This window comes from Hesperophylax consimilis, chromosome 18, assembly GCF_061612785.1.
Source record: "Hesperophylax consimilis isolate HC1 chromosome 18, BYU_Hcon_1.0, whole genome shotgun sequence".
Lineage (NCBI taxonomy): Eukaryota > Metazoa > Arthropoda > Insecta > Trichoptera > Limnephilidae > Hesperophylax > Hesperophylax consimilis.
In genome coordinates, this window is record NC_142853.1 from 15,178,577 (window position 1) to 15,197,720 (window position 19,144).

Here is a 19,144-nt window from a genome sequence, read left to right on the forward strand (position 1 = left end):
ACATATTTATTCAATTGATTGTATGACAAAAATCCAACATTTATACTAAAGGGTTGTTCCGACCTTTTAATACCACCATTATGTCATCTCTTCAATGTTTGCCTAAAAAACGGGATTCTCCCAGACATCTGGAGATTAACTAAAATAACCCCTATCTACAAGAAGGGAGACAAACGCGATATCCGGAATTATCGACCAGTTGCCGTTCTATGTTCCATCATGAAAATATTCGAGAAAATTCTACATAAATATATACTTAATCACGTTAATCCAATTCTTGATGACCGTCAATATGGTTTTAGACCCCAGATGTCAGTAACATCAAACCTCTTATGCATCTCAGATTTCTTATCACAAACTCTCGACAATCGGGGACAGGTGGATGTTGCTTATTTCGACCTGGAAAAAGCATTCGACAAGGTTGACATCGACATTCTTCTAAATAAGCTAGCTTCATTTGGTTTTTCCAAAAGACTACTCTGTTTTTTTGCTTCATATTTTTGAAATCGTAGACAGTTTGTTTATTATAAGGGTTCCAGTTCTTTGGAATTCACAGTTTTTTCTGGAGTTCCTCAGGGGTCTATCCTTGGACCACTTCTGTTTCTGATTTTTATCAACGATATTGGTTCAGTCATCACACATTCGCTGTATTTACTATTTGCAGATGACTTGAAACTATATCGTTCAATAAAAAACCATCTTGACTGTATTCTCCTTCAACGTGACATTGACTGCGTCTCAAACTGGGCCAAAATAAATGGCTTGAACTTCAGTACACCCAAGTGCAATATCGTCTCGTATACAAGATCAAAGAAACCGCATGTATTTGAATATACAATCAATGAAATTATTCTCCAACACCTAAATCAAATCAAAGATCTAGGAGTTATTTACGACAGCAAACTAACCTTTCACCAACACATCGATGATTTAATAAGCAGAGGATACAGGCTTCTCGGCTTCGTAATTAGAAACTCATATCCGTTTCGTAACACAAAAACACTGACGTTATTATATAACACACTAGTCCTAAGTGTACTAGAATCAAACTCGATCATCTGGGCTCCACATGAATTAACATACACTTTACGCATTGAAAGAGTCCATAAAATTTTTTTAAGGTTTTTATTCTCGCGGCTCTATGGACGTTACCCTTGGCTTTACCCATCGATTTATATATTAGGCATGACCAATTACCACTCCCTAGAGACACGTAGAGGTATTGCTTTGCTTAAATATTTTTTCCAACTAATAAACGGTTACTTATCTAATAATAAGATACTGGCCCAATTAAATTTTTTTGTACCAGAGTCTCACTCTCGAGGACGTCATCACAATCTTCTATATAGTAGAGCAAGCCGCACTAATTTATTAATGAACTCACCTGTGGGGAGAGCTACGTGCTTTTTGAATGCGGTAGATAAGAAATTAGATTTATTTTTTGTGTCCTATAGCGCATTTGCGAGATTTTTGGCATTGCATATACACTGCATAAATGGTACAATTATAACGTCTTAGGCTTTATTACCTGTAATTGTTATAAATAAATGTACAAATTATATATAAATAAATAAATAAATAAAAATAAAAATATATATTCACCAATTTTCATGTTACAAATCGTTGGACCATGAGATCTTACTATTTTAAGCTAATGGCGTCGTAATCATGAATATATTATTTTATTATTACCTAAAATAAATAATCTGTCTCAAAGTCTTCTTCCTATGACCCAATTCTAAGCACATAAGTACAGTACTACCTGAATACATAAAGCTTAGAGTTTGCCTACTTTAACGAGTGGTTTTAAGTATCTTCGTAGGTACCCATAAAGATTCATACGTATACCCATGTGTCACAAAAGATACTTTGAAAGAGACAGTCGGTTATTTTGAATCTCCAAAGCGGCAAACTTTTAAACTAAGATAAAAAAACGGATTTTTACCGCCATAAATATAAAAAAAGTTTTAGCCAGTCAGAGTTTCAACTTGTTATACTTATTTGCAACTAACTTAACATCTCTCCTGGATAATTCTTTTCAACTTTAAAATAAATGTAAAATATTACTTGTTATTAAAGTACCTACCTGATCACTTTCACTTATAATATTTATTGTGTTAGTATTGATCGAAAACATTGTTCTGGTAGGTACCTTTTCAGTATTCTAACTACGTTATATTTTTACGGGAGAAAAAGTCAGTGGCATTTCGGTAAAAATAAATGTAACGATCAATTTTTTCAAATATCTGTTCGAATCATCACCTTATGTGATCTTTTGGGATGCTGTACGGAGGATGGCCGTTATCCTTCTATTCGAACCTCCGTACTAATAATAGCCATACATTGTAGTATTATATTGTCCTCTACACACGGAGAAAATGAGTACTTTTCTTATCAAGATACAGTTGAAAATGTGACTGCATGATTATCTCCCTGTAAAATATTAGTCATTCAGAATATATCTGAACACGAGTTCACTCTTGTCTGAATAAATATAATTGACGAGATTCAAAACTATTATAATTCTGAAGACCACGTTTTCCGACTTATAACATATTCGTGCTTTACTGATAGTTTATTATGAAATTTGTCAAAAATTCGTTTTAAGCCTCCAGTCCCATTTTTAACAAAAAAAACAAATAATTTGACCATATTTTTTATAATAGTAATTAACGATATTTCATATCGGTAAGTTTTCTCCGTACGTCTTAACGTATAGTTCTCGCAATTTAAGTTGGCTTCATCACAGTACTCACACAGATGCAAAACTTACATACAGCGTGTTTCGATTTAAGATTGAAAAAAAAAACAATTGATGATTATTTCACAATTGAGAACTCTAAGCCAAAGCGTGTTGAAGTCGGTCACATAAAACTTATTTTGTTTTACGACATCGTTATTGAAATATTGAAGTTTATCATTTTTTTTTCTAAACTAATGTGATAATTTTCAGGATTGAATTCAAATGGGTAGGTATTCTTAAAAAAGACAATGGTATTGCTAACAATTCTTAGTCATTTATGTAAGAATGCTGTACATAACAAACTTCCATCGATAATGACCCTAATTCACGGAAATTACGGCAATTGGAATTTATACCTAATTGTTTTTCGGGGAATAATTATTATTCTGACCAGAAATATTTATTTTACAAAGCATGTTTAATGTTAATTTGATATATTTCCTAGAAGTATAATTAACCCACATTTCCAAAATTTTATCGTTTCCTAGAATATTTATTTATCTATTTTAACGAAGGGATGGTTTCTTTATGTCTTTGAAAGAATCGCAAAGATGTGATTTTTTTTACAGGGTCATTTCGGAAAACATCAATAATTGCATTCAGAGTGAATGAGTGGTTTCTTCAGTGAGATCATAAGTAGGAGATTCTTTCCATACCATTTTTTAGAGAACATTTATAATTGTATAATTAGAATGTACACATTTATAAACCAATATATTTATGACATATGAGTTCCCAATGTTTATATGACTAGATATTTAATTTTAAATAAAGTACTATAATTTTTAGAATTTCTTAAGTAGTAGATTTTACACATTTATAAACCAAGTATATGACAAATGATTTTTTTTTCAAGCTCGTTTTGGAGAACATTAATTTGTTAGTTGTTTCTTTATTTATTTTGTTTTGCGCCCAGAGGGCTTTTACATAAATAATAAAGGCAGTACATATTAACATGATAAAATACTTTAACATGAGAAAAAAATAGTATAAATAAAGTTATGATGGAGATAAAAAGTATATAAATGAAATGAAAATATAAGCAACAAAATTTTTAAGAACAGTGAGATAATATCAATAATTTACGATAAAAACTATCCCACTGGACCTTTAGCACATTAGTCAGAATCATCTAAAAGTTCACCTATACCACTTATTTCCCCACTGATTGAAGATCCCAAAGATGATCCAACGGAGGTATCTTCATCTGATTCCCCAAGATGTATTGTGAATTCATCAGTGTAAGTATCGATCTTGGGTTCTAATTTTTCGTATTTATCCTCTTGTTCCTTGACCTTTCTAAAAATGTCTTTGAATGTCTGGGCATTAATTGCGACAACTTCTTCTCCAAGTAAAGTCTGGACGGAATCCATCGTAAAACTAACATTCCTGACAGCTACGCGTCCTTTTATTATTCCCCAACAGAGTTCGATTGGGTTCAGCTCCGGGTGGTATGGTGGCAGACGCAATACTGAGTGACCATGCTTTTCCAGCAATTGGTCCAGAATGTATTTCTTGACTCGTATCTTGTGGAGCTTAATAATATCATACAATATTGGTATTGTGTTTTTAATCGGATACGGTATTCCATGCTTTTCCAACCAGGTCAGCATAACTCCTTTTCTTGAACTTGATGTCGGGATCCTTTCGCATTCTTCATTGTGGTATGACGCATTGTCTATAACAAGCACAGATTTTGGTTCCAGATTTGGCAAAACCTTTTCCATGATCCATTTTCTGTAATTGGCAGAATTCATAGCACCATGGTAGTCGCCAGTCCTCTGATCAGATTTAAATGTTAACAGTGCGTTGGGTACAAAACCATTTTCACTGCATGCATGAAGTATTATTAGACGTTTGCCTTTAGACACAGGAACTTTAGCTCCTTTATTGGAGTTGTCAGTCCACGCACGCGGTGTTGTATGTGTACTATGAATGTATGTTTCATCAGAATACACAATTGGACGTCCGTCATTCCTATATTCTTCTAATTTAGTGAGATATGTGGTACGTTTAAGTCGGATATCATTTTTTTTTCAATAAGCAACTTTCGGTTTGTTTCTGTTTTTCTCCATCGAAAACCCAAATTGTGAACAACTTTCCTTAACGTAGTTATACACCCTGCGTAGTCGATGTCCCCTTTCAGAACTCTATGAATCTTTTTCATCGTTGGCAAAGACTTATGAACTAAATGAAAATCATACACACATCTTCTAATAACTTCCTTATCGAAATCATCTACATCTGATTTGGTTGATAGTCTGCGTCGTTTCTTCCCTGGTGTGCTGAAGGTTGGTCGTTGAGTTGACGATGATGACGGTTGTGTTTCTGCTTCCTTTGCCACTCCAGTTACGATACGTCGAATACTAGTCTGCGATACTCCAGTTGCCTTAGACGTCAAATCATATAAGTCAGTCATGCTTAAAAATTGACCACCGTTTTTTATATTATGCATAAAATAATTAAACACGCGGAATAAAATTTCACGAATTTGTCCATTCAGTGATTTGCCACGTCCCGTTTTGTAACAGGACTCCATGATGTCGTAATAAATATTCACTTGCACACTTTAAAAACACTCTGTAAATCTACTAATTCGAATTAAAAATGATGAAAACTATTTATTATTTCAAATTCAAAAATTGGTAATTATTTCACTTGCGATATGTAGGTGCACGTATGTTTTAATCAAATTACGAACTGAATGAATAGGACACCCCGTAAGTATACCCCGTAACGGTATTGTTAAAACTTGCCTCTCTTCTAACTAGTTACAATAAGTGAGCGTAAGCAAGACAGAGAGCCTTATCGCGTTAGTGGGCGGCGCTTGACGTTCACACAGATAGACCAATACATCAATTCTAAGCATTTTTATTGCTTCCTTCTTTCGTTGCGTTACCTATACCAACCACCCACGTTTAGTTTAAGTCTTTGAAGTTGGACAAATTTGCTCGGTAGCGTTAAAGTCAATAAGTACCAGCAAAATATATAACTATATTATTTCATCCCCTCCCTTAGAAGTACTAAGAATTCTCATGATCCATGATCCTATAACGTCACACCGTCTGTCTACTGAATTACGAGCAAGTGCTCAAATAAAGCCGTATGACATTTCACTGCGGATAAAGTCCGAGTGTTGAAATTTATATGCACATATAAAATGAAGTTTACAACCGAATGCAAGCAGGGACTTACTTAAGCTCTGAAGAGGGATGACCACGGACAAATTGTTCGGGGAGATTAAAGATCTAGAGAGTTAAAAGAAGATGTTTTATTTATACGATGTTTTGTGTATTGTTCTGGGCAGCGATTCCTGAGTCGCAAGTCGACAATTCGAAGCGTCGCACAGTGGCCAATTTTGATGATTTGGCGCGACATCGCTCTCGGCGTTCGACCATTTGGCATCATTGATGTTTTTTTTAAGTATTAAAAAAAATACCACTTATTTTTTGTTAATTCTTATTAGTCGAAATGTTGATAATGATTTTAATGCTTTTATAAAAAGTAGCGTGTAACTTCGGCGCTAAGTTTGTATTTTATAGATTACAATTTTTAAGAAAACAGATAATAATAATACAGTGAACAATTTTGTACATTATAATAATAATATCAGCCCGAATATCAGTGTGCCCCTGTTCTGCGCCTAATTACATAATAATTGAGTTTCAGATGTTAATTTAAATTGACAGTGAATAATTATGAATTACTTAAATTTTATTCTAACGGTACGCACAACTAAATATTACACACAGTTGATCTTTCTTTGACATATCGGAGTCAAATATTGGATTCTGAAAAAAAAATTGACGAAAATCAAGTACAATCATTTCTTAAAAATGCAATTACTGAAGTGGCTGGATAAAGTTGGTGGTGATATTTTTTTTCCGTGTACAAAAAAGACACAGAAATAATTTCCTATTAAAATTAGCGTGAAGACTCGTGAAGATTTTTATTCCTACTCCATTAAAGGCAAATAAAATGGAAAAAAAGGTAAACTTTGAACCAAGGCAACAGTTATAATTTATGAAAAAAATATATTTTTCAGTTATTTTAATAAACCACGTAGCTTAAAGAATATCTTAAGTGATTTTTAAAAATACTTTTTTTGTACAAAAAGTTCACAAACAACCTGATTTCGCACGCCTTCAAACTCGCCTAGATACAGCAGCATAGTTGCGCGCCCGAACATCTCAGTTCTGTGCGTAATTACCGAGTAAGTAAGCTTCGGATGTTATTTTCAATGGTTTTTTTAATGTCAGTGATTAATTGAGAACACATTGGTAAAAAAAAATCATTTCTGGAACATGCCGATCACGGGTCAATGTCGCGCCAGCGCTCAAATTTAAGCCACTGTGCGTCGGCATCGCGTCGTAGGCGCTCTGAATTATCGACTAGAAGTTTTATCTGTAGAAACCATTGTCATAGACTCTCAGTTTGCATGCATCTAATCATTTCAATTGAAAGTCCTAATGTTCGCTGGGTGAGCGAACTTCTGGCAGCACAAGAAGACGAAACATCGTACCTACAAAAATGTATTTTTTTGGGGTTGGGCTAGGATATAGTTCCTAAAACCTATATATTTTATCACACTTATAACCTTAATACTTACAATGTTTTTTTCTTTGGTCCTCGGAACTTTGTCCCGATTCTATTAGTATCTAAATCAACAAAAAGTTTTCCGAAACGTGTCTTATCAGCAATACAATAAGTAAGATAAAAAGTCACACTGTATGCCACGTAAGAGTGATGAATGTGTAGTGGAACGGACGTAACATTATTTAAAGTAATACGTAAAATTTGCGCTCGTCTCGCAATATATACTCGCACAAAAAGTCAAAAGTGACCAATGCTCTTTCATCATTGGATATCCGGCAAAAAATTGATGCATCGCCCACCGAAGGCGAGTTGCAACAACTTACAACTTATTTCCGCGCCGTTTTATTTACGACCGTCCCGCGGCCATTTTGTTAGCCGAGACTCAAACCACACGTTTAATTTCCCGCCGCTTTTATTATATTTTTTCTCTAATCGATGCCGATTTATGGCTTTGTGGCCCGCCGTACCTTTTAACGATTGCGCAACGCTTCTCTGGACCGAAAGCTCTTTACGGTTTGTTTATGTTTGTATTAATGTTTTTTATCGTTGTATTTTGATTGATAACCTCTCAGATATTCTTTAGATGTTTCGACCTTTGCCTTCTCTTTTGTGATATGAAATGTTTAAAATGCTTTCCTAGGCCCTTTTTATCTTTGTTTAGTCCAATGAGTAATGTCTCCAGCGTTTTTCTTGTTGTAATGTAAATACTTGAATTGGTTGTTTTTTATTCGTATATCGGGTATGCTATCTAATATATCTAGTGTATATCATATTCTTATTACATAAGAACCGTAATTTAAACCTATTTTGCTATTGCTATTACGCATTAGAACATTAGAACAAAAACTATTAACTCGGCTTAGTGTGCGTTTTGTAATTATGCAGTTGTAATTTCGGATAATAAGTTTAAAACCGATCTGAGATATGGAAACGTTTACATTATCATAGTTCGGTTTTTGATACCCATTGCACAACTTACTATCTACTCATGGTGTTATTTTAATAACACAGAACAGTTGCTGGTCTTTAAACCATGTGGACTAGTAGGTATTATGTTTTTCGGAATCTGTGTATTATGGTGGTTATGCTGTTGTTGGAAACTTTTTATTCCTTTACTTTAAATAAATGTATTTATTTTCGAAGATTTTGAAAGTGATGATTGAAGTTGGTAGGTGCTATTTAAACTACTGTATAAAATGGTTAAGGCGATGCCATACGTAGTAATGCAAAATCATGTGTTTTGGTTTGAAAATTTTGTCGCCTAGAAATGTTTCAGTTGCTTTAATTAAATACTGCGAGTAGAATACATCTTGGCCTTTGAAATAATCGAGTATTTCATAGATAAGTCTTTTTATAAGCCCGGAAAAAAATAATGTATAAGGCCTATGAAAACTGCTTTAAAGATCAAAATCTCCTACTTACGAACCCATTTCGGTTATGATTTTATTGTATAATGTGGCAAATTAAGTTATTTATAAAATGATCGAAAAAAAAATATTTATGCCTGAATATCCACAAAATAAAATAAAAGGCATTTTTTGGCCATGTTTTTTTCTTCCATAAATCAAAACAGGCGGATGGTGTTAAGCGGGAATTTAAACCTTATCGCCATCTACGTAAGGGTTGTTATTGATAGCGGCTCAATTTAAAACATTACACGACGTAGTGCATCGCCTTAATAATAAGAAAACCAAAATCAGGTATCAGCCTTGAAAATTCAACATTTGGGGTAGGAAAATATCAGTGCATTTGCATATTTTCGCTGTCTATCTAACTTTTATTTTTAACTTTTCATGATTGTCTTCATCAATATACTGTGCTTGATACTCGTATACTGACATTTATTTACAACGTTGCGAACCACCGCAGGTCGTCCATAATGCAGCCATTACTTGCAGTATTCTCGGGAAGATAGTTTTACTATCGTCTTCAATGACCCATCAATAAGGTGATGGCTGGTTTTGATGCATCGCATCTTGTGCAAGTTATAGCAATGTTTTAACGATTCCAGATGCAACCGCGCTTTAATGACATCACTTCCCCATTGTGCTGCCTTTGGTTTAGAGCCAAAAAGATTTGGGTCAGCATCTGGAGTATGCAGTACCTACTTGTATTGGTTCTTAAAGTCCACTCTATTTCTGCATCTTTGTACAAAAGCGGCTTTTGTCGTTTTATTTTATCGCACATTACCGCGGGACTCCAAGCAAATCGTTTCTGGAATTGATTGAAGATTGTGTTAACTGTAAATAATTAAGCCGATAGTTTGCTGTTTAATTATTTTACTTCGTCGTATCTATTCTCACTAAAAATATACTTAACTCAAACTTGCATTATTATATAGCTATATTTAAAACGGTTCCATGATAACTCAACCCAGTGACAATTCAACAGACTTTTAAAAAGTTTTATAAAGTCATTAGAAATTATGATTTTTTTTAACCTAACCTAACCTACATAACCCAGTTAATAAAGTTTTTGTTTCATCACTTTCCATGACTTTATATAACTTTTTAAAGATGTGATGAATTATCATTGTGATGATTTATCCAGTTACCATTTAAAACAGTGCGCCACTCAGATTCCGCGTTTAAAATTCACGCGACCGAATAATACGGTCGAAGAGGAATCCGATATTCCCATTATGTGCGTAATATAAACAGTACATATGGACTCACGATCCTAAGCAAATAATTCATGCAAAAAAACAAAATCATCACAATCCCCCTGACGGTGAAATAAAATGACGGCACATGACCACCGGAGTTTGACGAATGTCACAAAGATTGCCCGAGCCCTATCGGATATCGTGCCAGCCGGTTGTTAGGTAATTTGTACGATAAGGATGCAAGTTCAATATTTTTTAACTTTACGAATTTTAACTTTGTAAACCTTTTATTATTTTCTTGTTCCTTCATTTCTTCAACCGTTTAATGGCTTTTGTAAATCTACTAGTAAAACTAACATATTTTAATGTATGCTTTTATCTTATATATCTTTATATTATTTATGTATGTATGTGTATACATGTGTGTATGTATATATGTGCATATAAATAAATATTTTTTTCCTTTTTCTTTGAATAACAATGTACAATAACCATTAAAAAAAAATTAAAATCCCAACTTACACTTATATAAGAAAATTTAACCAATACACATAAATACATGTACCATTTAAACATAACCACGTAAGCACCTCAGCACAAATAACACATCTGCCCTGATGATGGACACTGCAATGCTGTCCGAAACGTTGGCTAAAGAAGGAGTTAGCGCAACACGGCATAACACCCCAAAAACAAATAACAAAAATACTTTTGGCCGTGAAAATCTTAAATCATATTTGACCTCAGCACAGGTTCTCCCAGTGAGGTGTTCACGAAACATATAACACTACCCACCACAGTGTCACCTACTCAAACCTACCTCACACCCAGCATAAAAAAACACCATATTAACAACAGTTCTAAATTTATGTATTCAATACAAATGTAAATATTTGGTAGACACTGTAATGTATTTATAGAAATAAATAAATAAAAAAAATCTTCTTTCCCTCAAATTTACGATTGAACCCTTAGTGAAAAGACAATAAACAGCCATTTCTAATAACTGGATGTATAAAAATGGTTGAGTAATTTTTTGACTTCTGGCGAGACAATGGATTTGCACATAGTTCTAATGTCACTCAAATGCCCTTGCCGGTTAAAGATGGAGCTTATGTTCGTATTTCGTTGTGGGCATCATTCATGTAGGAAACGGTGACCGGATAAATCATCACAATGATAATTCATCACATCTTTAAAAAGTTATTTAAAGTCATGGAAAGTGATGAAAGAAAAACTTTAACTGGGTTAAGTAGGTTAGGTTAATTTTTTTTTCATCGATTCTAATGACATTATATCACTTTTAAAAGTGTGTTGAATTGTCACTGTGTTGAGTTATCATGGAACCGTAGGAAACAGAAGATTTAGGAACCTATCTAAAGGTATTACTTAGGTTCTCTATTTACGGATAAGGATCGTTTTTGAAAAAGGAACTGATAAAACTTGTATTCTTACAACTTTTTGTCTATACCCTATTTTACTTATAATGAATACATAAGGTGCTTCACCAAAGATAATAGAATATTATATTATCTTTTACCTACCCTCAATAATATCGTAATACAATATTTCTTTACATACCTATTTGCAGCATTGAAAGTTTTCTTTTTTTTATATAAAAACATTATTTAAAAATATTATTTGATGACGCGGGCCTCACTGGGTACTTTACCCGTGCGTCCCACATCTTACGATTTTGTAAAAAACATTAAGTAAATATTTCAAAAATAATAATGAAGGCAGTACCGGTAGTGAAAAATCAGACGATATAATATTATGAGTTACGGTTGTGTATAGGGATCTATATATTGTGTATTATGTTTTATAGCTTTATTGTTCTTTGATCCATTTCTTAGATCCGGACACCACTGCGATTTCTAGTCGCTCGATTGTTTAGTCGCAAAATAAAACTCATTGTTTCAAAGGCAAGTGCACATATATGCTAAACAACTTGCACTAAATTTTTGGTCCCCGCGATTAATCGCGCGACTAGAAATTGCATTTATGTCCAGGGCGTAATGTTTTAACTGTGCAAGATGTTTTTCCTTTGCTATTTTTTTAATCATTTCTTCTTAAACAGAATTACTTTCCTTGGGTAAACACATACATATTCAAGCTTTGTCATTTAATAATCATAATAATAATAACACGCTTTTTTGTCACAATACAATTTTTAAGCAAAACCGTTAGTCTATGCATCCGAATTTGACCAAATCCGCAAAGATAACATGCAAGTCCAATTCATTTACATAGTTAGCCACTTGAAACTGTTTTATTTTCGATTCGTGGAATCCGAACACCGTATTGTACAATGTAATTTTTTGTACTATCCTGCAAAAAAAATTCTTTTTATTCTGCCTTTGGGGGCAGTTTCAGCGTGGCCATTCTCTTTGGCTTTGATGCCACAACATTTGTTTGGCCGATGCAGACAAAGAGTGTTTATTTTAATTGGCGTATCTGGTAGAGCAGGGGTTCCCAACCCCGTGCCCGCGTGCATCATGGAACCCGCGGAACGATTCGTATGTGCCCGCCACTATTCGACAGTGAAATAATTTTTTCATAAACATTAATTAAAAATGTGAATTATTTTTATTTGTTTGAGTTTTCATTTTTTTGAGTGCCTAGGTTTATTAATGTTAGTATGTTTGCGATATTGTATGTATGAGTGGTTCCTTTACTGACAGTACTTGTCGCAACCTGTCTAGCGGCGAGCCAGACTGGACTCTTCACGCTAGCCTGGAACGGATAGTTCTATTTGCACATCACTCCTTGTATACGTTAAAAACTCGAAGTGAACGAACGCTACGAACTGAGCCGATGAACGCCGAAGGCGCCAAAACACATGGCACAGGACTCTGCCAGCTCTGTCTGTCAGTGAAAGCAATAAGCATGGCCACGACAACCAAACTGACAGTAGTCACGTGCTCGTACCGTCCCGATCGGTTCGGCGATCATCGGCTCACTTTGGGTTTTCGGCGTGTACAAGGAGTGATGTGCAAATAGCATTCCCCGCCTGGAACCGCGTTGTTGTCATTTTAATTGCGATTGATGCCCCGAGTTTGTCGATCAAAAATAGGTGGTTCCCGCCACCCTACCGATATTTTAGAATGTGCTCTAGAGTACAAAAAGGTTGGGAACCCCTGTGGTAGAGGAACAACGGCCAACAAACAAGTCTCACAATTGGATGTTCTGTAGCCGGTTGAACCGTTTTTAGAAAAACGGTTTTTCTGTGTATTTAAGGGCTTGGCGCTTTTGACGGATTACATCAGACATTGGAGATTTGAATGTTCTTTGACTGCAAAAACGAACTCTGATAATATTGCACCCTCTGCTTCATGCGTATACATATTATTCACGTATTTTTTTCTATTCACTGCATACAGTTTACATTCTAAGTATGAGTAATACAAAAAATGATAATAATAAGTTAATCTATGGGTTAGTTTAGTAGTATTGTTTTAAACACCTCCCTAGGAGAACTTGTACTGCGGTGTTTGCATGTTTTAGATAATGTGTTATTATACCGTCATAAGTTTTTACAAGGAGGATAATTTGGTTCCACCCATGGCGGCAGTATTATATATTATGGTAGTAGCAGTTAATGTACATCATAATATCACATAGATACAATGTAGTCAACATTTAGTGTACGTTGTATTTATAGTTTACATTCAATTGTCCTTTTAATTTGTCCTTTTTACCTACTATGTTTGTGCGTGTCTATCTTATTAGCAAATGTTCCTCAAATATCTGGAAAGTACCTACCAATCTAATTATACTTTGTCTACAGGAGACAAAATTAAAATTTTATGTCATTTTTTTACATATGGGAATTATTACTTTATCGCGTTATGAGCGTGGAATACGGTATAATAGTAGTAGAGACCCGTGCACAAAAAAAACTAACACGAGACAGATCACGGGCGAGCGTATCAAGTACGTTCGGGCTCCCTCGACTCGAGAGTGTAGAGCAGGCATAATATTATATATGTTATCCGTATGGTTTGTTTCCAGGATAGATATTCTTATGACTATTACTAGGATCCGGAATCGCGGTGGCTTTACCAGTGCTGTACTCAAGGGAAAAATAATTACCTACTTATGAAACACTTATTTATAGACCGCTTTCCAGTTTTAGTATGCCAGGAGTCAAGTATGTTGTCAACATTGAAAAGTTTTCTCGGAGAAGCCTATTAGAAATAACTTTCACACCTCTTATTAATAATATCTTTATTTAATGCTTACCTGTTGTGAATTCAAACAGAATGTACATTGTACATGATGCAGGATCAATTCATTTTGATGTCAACATTATTTTTATAATACAGTATAAGAATCCGTTCCATATTTTCTGGTGATAAATTATACCTATTTTCAAAAATCCACTTATATATGGAAAATGATCGTTCAACATCGACAGATGTCAGCGGAGCAAATTTATAGAGTTGTCTTGAATCGATGGTAACATTTAAATTTTCACTAATGCTCCGTAATTTATCGTAGCCAGGGTTTCTATTTAATATGGCATCGAATCTTTTTTCTGCCCACTCTTCATTGCTCCACGATAAAAGAGTCCTTATCTCATCTATAATTTCGAACGATTCGATGATAGTAAGCTTAGGATCCTCGAGTTTTTTAATAGCATTTGGAATTGTTCCGAAATATTCCATTATAAAAATTAGGTCACCCTTAATACTCGCATCTTCAAACAATAATTTAGCTTTCGCTATTGCCACAGCGTTCTTTTCATTTAAAATTGAAACGACACTTTTTATTTTTTCGAAATGTTGACCATAGTAAACAGCAGCTTTGAGCCAAGTTCCCCAACGCGTTAATATCGGCTCTGGTGGTAGTGCAATATCTGGAATCATGGTTTTAAATATGTCTACTCTTGTCGGTGCTTTCAAAAATATTTTTTTAACACAGGAAATAAGATCATCCACTTTCTTATATTTATCCCGCACAGTTGAAGCGACTAGATTTAGTGAATGAGCCAAACAGGTAAAGTGTATCATATTGGGAAACACATCTTTAAGTTCGCGTCCGGCTTTTAGCATATAAGGAGCAGAGTCTGTTGTTAAAATTAAAAGTTTTTCGAAATTATTAACTGCAGATTCCTGCCACAAAAAAATTTAACTGTTTTTTACAAAATCCTTTATGGTTTCGGCATTGGTTTTTGGTAAAACCTTGCTAGCAATCAAATATGACCGAGTTACAATGTCTCCTAGTGGTTTTACGACCAGATTAGCTATATTGCGTCCAAACTTATCGGTCGTTTCATCAACTGTCGCCCATATATATGAATGTCCTAATTTTTTTCTGATATCGTTAATTTCACTACAAAACACTTTATTTAAATACACTTTTCGGAGAGTAGATTCACTCGGAAGATCCATAGTCGAACATTTACAACACAAATATTTCGAAAAAAAAAAGACGGAAATTAAAATTGTCTAGTTTTGTCCATGGAATATTAAAACATATTAAAAACATAGCTAAATCAAAATAGAAATCTGTTTTACACTTATCATTTGTCTTCATTATCAAATGATTTCTGCTTGAAACGTGCTTAGTTACTGTATATTTTTTTAATTGTTTTAAAGAAATATCACACACGTCACAATAAATCACCCCACGATCAAATTTTAGCTCAGGATGGGGTTTTATCCACTTATTTATTAGATTAATTGAAGGTACTATAAACGCGGCCATGATGATGATTGATGAATACTAATTCGTAAATAACTTCTAAAAAATGAAATATTTCCTATCGGCTTGTCGTTTAAAAATATTTGTTTTAAAGTAAGACATACCGATTTACCATTACCTATTGTCTCTTTTCTTTCTCATATTTTGTTCATTGAATAGAAAAAGACGAAATTATTATTATCGATTGCCAACGTGGTACGATAAACAAAAGTATCGAATTTCATATTTCCTGGGCCGAGCTTCAGTTAACAAGTCAAGTAAAGTCATTTTTACCACAAAAAGGACAAAGAGCAGTACGTCACATAATATTGTTTTAGTGTGATTGATATAAACCTTTCCACATAAACTCAAATTTTGTATACCGTAGTTGAATCACAGTACTGGCTTACATAGTGATACCAACAAGGAAACTGTATTGTCTTTTATTAATATTGTTTAAATTTAATTTTAACCTTGATTTCATATTTTCAATATATATAAAAATCAATGTATGTTTGGATGTCTGATCTTTGGCAATTTGTTGTTCACACACCTGGAAAGGTTTCTATGTACCTAAAAGTGAGTTCTGGCAACATAAAATTTGTGCATAAAATCCATTGTTTCCTATCCGATTGCAAAGAAACTTTGGTGAATTATTGTGTGGATGCAAGAGAAGGTTTCTATATTTAATGGTGAGCTCTGGTGTTTTGAAATTTGTATAAAATTCCCTTATTTCGTATACTATTCGTCTGATTGCGATAAAACTTTGGCGAGTTGTTGTGCAAGTTGTTGTGCACACGCCTGGGAAGGTTTCTATACATAAAAGTGAGCTCTGGCGTTATTAAGTGTGTATAATTTTTTTTTCCTATACAATTCTTCCTATATCAATGAAACTTTGGCCAGTTGTGTGGATGCTAGGAAAGGTTTCTGTAAATAATGGTGAGCTCTGCGTTATGAAATTTTGATCAAAATTCTCATTTTTCTATATCATTCATCCTATTGTGATGAAACTTTGTTAAATTTTAGTGTTGCGCGCGATTAGTGTCGAAACAAGCAGGGCGAGAAGGGAAGGGAAAGGGAATAAGAATAATAACATGACATTTATATAGCGCACTTCTGTGTTATTTCACTTCAAGTGGAATGTTTCAGTTTGTTCACCACCTAGGATTCTTGCTGCAGAGTCTCCATCGTCTATTTTCGTGTCACCTGTTCCTATACTTCATTTTACTTAACTTAACTTCACTCTATTTTTGTAATATTTATATTTTCTGTAATACCTGCATCAACTGTAAAGCGCCCCTCTCACAAAAGCGGCGCTATACAAATTATCCAATAAATAATAATATTCCCCGTATGAAAATTAATTTCTTTAAAAAATAATGTAAAATTGAGAATTTGTTCAGACCAAGCCTCTAGTATGTATACTACATGCAGCTGCAAAAGGACAGTATGTTTAAAACGAATTTAACCCGTTGAATAACGATAATTTAATTGTTTTGCCTTTAATAATGAGCGGCCCTGGAATTCTTCAAAAAGCCACCGCGATTCCGGATCCTAACTATTACTTTTAAATGTTTATTCCGTTAATTCCATTTTGCTTATCTAATAAACATATTATTCTCAAATCCTTTCTCAAGTTCTTCCTTCACACATTAAGACATCATTTTTAATCCTCGGCCTTTTTTATACTTTCGTTTTTAATCCTGGTATTTTTTTATCTCGCGGTTGCGGTGCGCGTGATGAATGTGGCCGTTTGAAATATCGGCCAAGTTACGGCAAGTTACGCACCGCCGAGCCGCGCGCCGGCGGTCAAAGTGTCAAAACACCGGCTGCTTTATGACGCGGTGATTTATCTGGAGGAGACGTTAGCGGGGCTCAGAACCCTACGCGCTATTTATACGAGCGAACACAGATGGCGTTGGATAATCATTTTTAATATATAGAAAATAAGACTTTCTTTCGTTTGGAGAACAGTTCTTTGAGCAAAAAAAATATTTATTTCATGGACAAAAATCAGATATACAAATTAAAAAGATCGACTTTTTATGATTCTGCTGTTTCTGATTTTAAAATAATAAGATGCTCTCGCCCTATTGAAAGATCACCACTAGGAATCGAAACGTTGATTGATATGGTTTTAATCGTGTTAAGATCTGAATATCCAGTTACTTTTCAAATTTCTCCTCCCTCATCTCATCCCTTCCCCAATCCCTTCAGCCTATTGGGGATGTTTTAGACCCACTGGCTCCAGACAGCTGGGAGGAGTTGAGTCTCTTGTACGGTATTCACATAACAAAATTGCGATATTCACATTACGGAATAAAGCCCTTCCCTTGGCCTCCGCGGTCGAGGGGGAAGGCTCTCGACTAGCAATCTGGAGGACGCGGGTTCAAATCCAGGTGTGTGGAAGTAGATTTTATTTGTGTTGTTTCATTTTTTGTGTACGTCGGCTACGATTTGGAATGAGCTACCAGCATCTGAATTTTCATCCTTTATTTTATCTGGACCTCTTCAAGACCCGCATTTAAAATCCCAACCTACAGCCCCTACTTTAAACCTGCCTCACAAACTGCCAAACCGGGTAGCGACATTGTGAGTGACAGCGCTCTTGCGAGGTGTCAAAAATATGTAATGTAAGGTGATCACAACTTATTTTTAAAAATAATATATAGTACAATTGTTATGACGTTTCAGACTGGAAGATACTCTCAGTGTCGCCCTGGTGTAAGACCACCATTCAGGCTTGAAAGTTGTTTGAAATGGCTTTAACCGTATGTGGTGACTAGATAGATAGGTCCCACCCTTTTCCCCATCTCCTTCCCCGGGCTGCCATAGCCTCACTGACTCCAGACGGTTGGGAGCAGTTAGGACTCCTGTACGGTATTCACATAAAAAATATCCACGTAAGTTTTTGTACTGTCCCTCATCAAACCTTTCCAACATACCTTTTCTCTGTTCCAGAAAAGTAATCAATCTATCGATTCGTTTTCATGATTTTAGAATAATGGTTTTAATCCTTTTACTGAATGTTAGATCTCCATCCAATCTCTCCTCCTGTAGTCTGGCGGGCATCAAGCAAAAGCCAGCAGCTAGTTTGGTAGGGGAGCTCTCTGGGGGAGGATTAAAATTTAATGAAAGCTCAGATAAGATTTTTCCGATCAGCAGTAAATAGTTTACTGCTATGTTGGAGTATTTTATAATGTCGTTTTTTTGCTAGCTTTTATGTTGTTTTTTGTACACTCGTGATTGCTTTCCTATGAACAATTTATTTTAAATATTGAAGACAATATTAGTGATATTCCCCTCCGAGGGGAATAGGGTCCCATTAGCTCAGTTGGTAGAGCACTGTCACGGTAAGACAAGGGTCCTGGGTTCGAGTCCCAGATGTGACCGTTTCCTTTTCTGATTTTTCAGTTTCAGATTTTCGTTTAGAAATCACTAATATTGTCTTCAATATTTAAATATTACAATTTGAGGTTTTACTCAATAAAGTCATTCCGAAAAATAAAAAA

At 34.7% G+C, this 19,144-nt stretch overlaps 2 protein-coding genes across 7 annotated transcripts in view; one reads left to right on the forward strand and one right to left on the reverse strand.

Moving 5' to 3' along the window:
• The window catches only part of LOC149415420 (uncharacterized protein CG43867), a 766,937-nt gene that overhangs the window by 173,767 nt on the left and 574,026 nt on the right, over window positions 1-19,144 (forward strand). The window lies entirely within an intron of this gene.
• On the reverse strand, window positions 2,746-4,500 carry LOC149415423 (uncharacterized). The gene has a single exon (XM_089642500.1). It carries the CDS (start codon window positions 4,498-4,500, stop codon window positions 3,862-3,864), a length of 639 nt encoding a protein of 212 aa, XP_089498626.1. The 3' UTR covers window positions 2,746-3,861.

Coding starts and splice junctions, on each gene's coding strand:
- LOC149415423 (XM_089642500.1), bottom strand. CDS start 4,500: ATGAATTCTGCCAATTACAGAAAATGGATCATGGAAAAGGTTTTGCCA.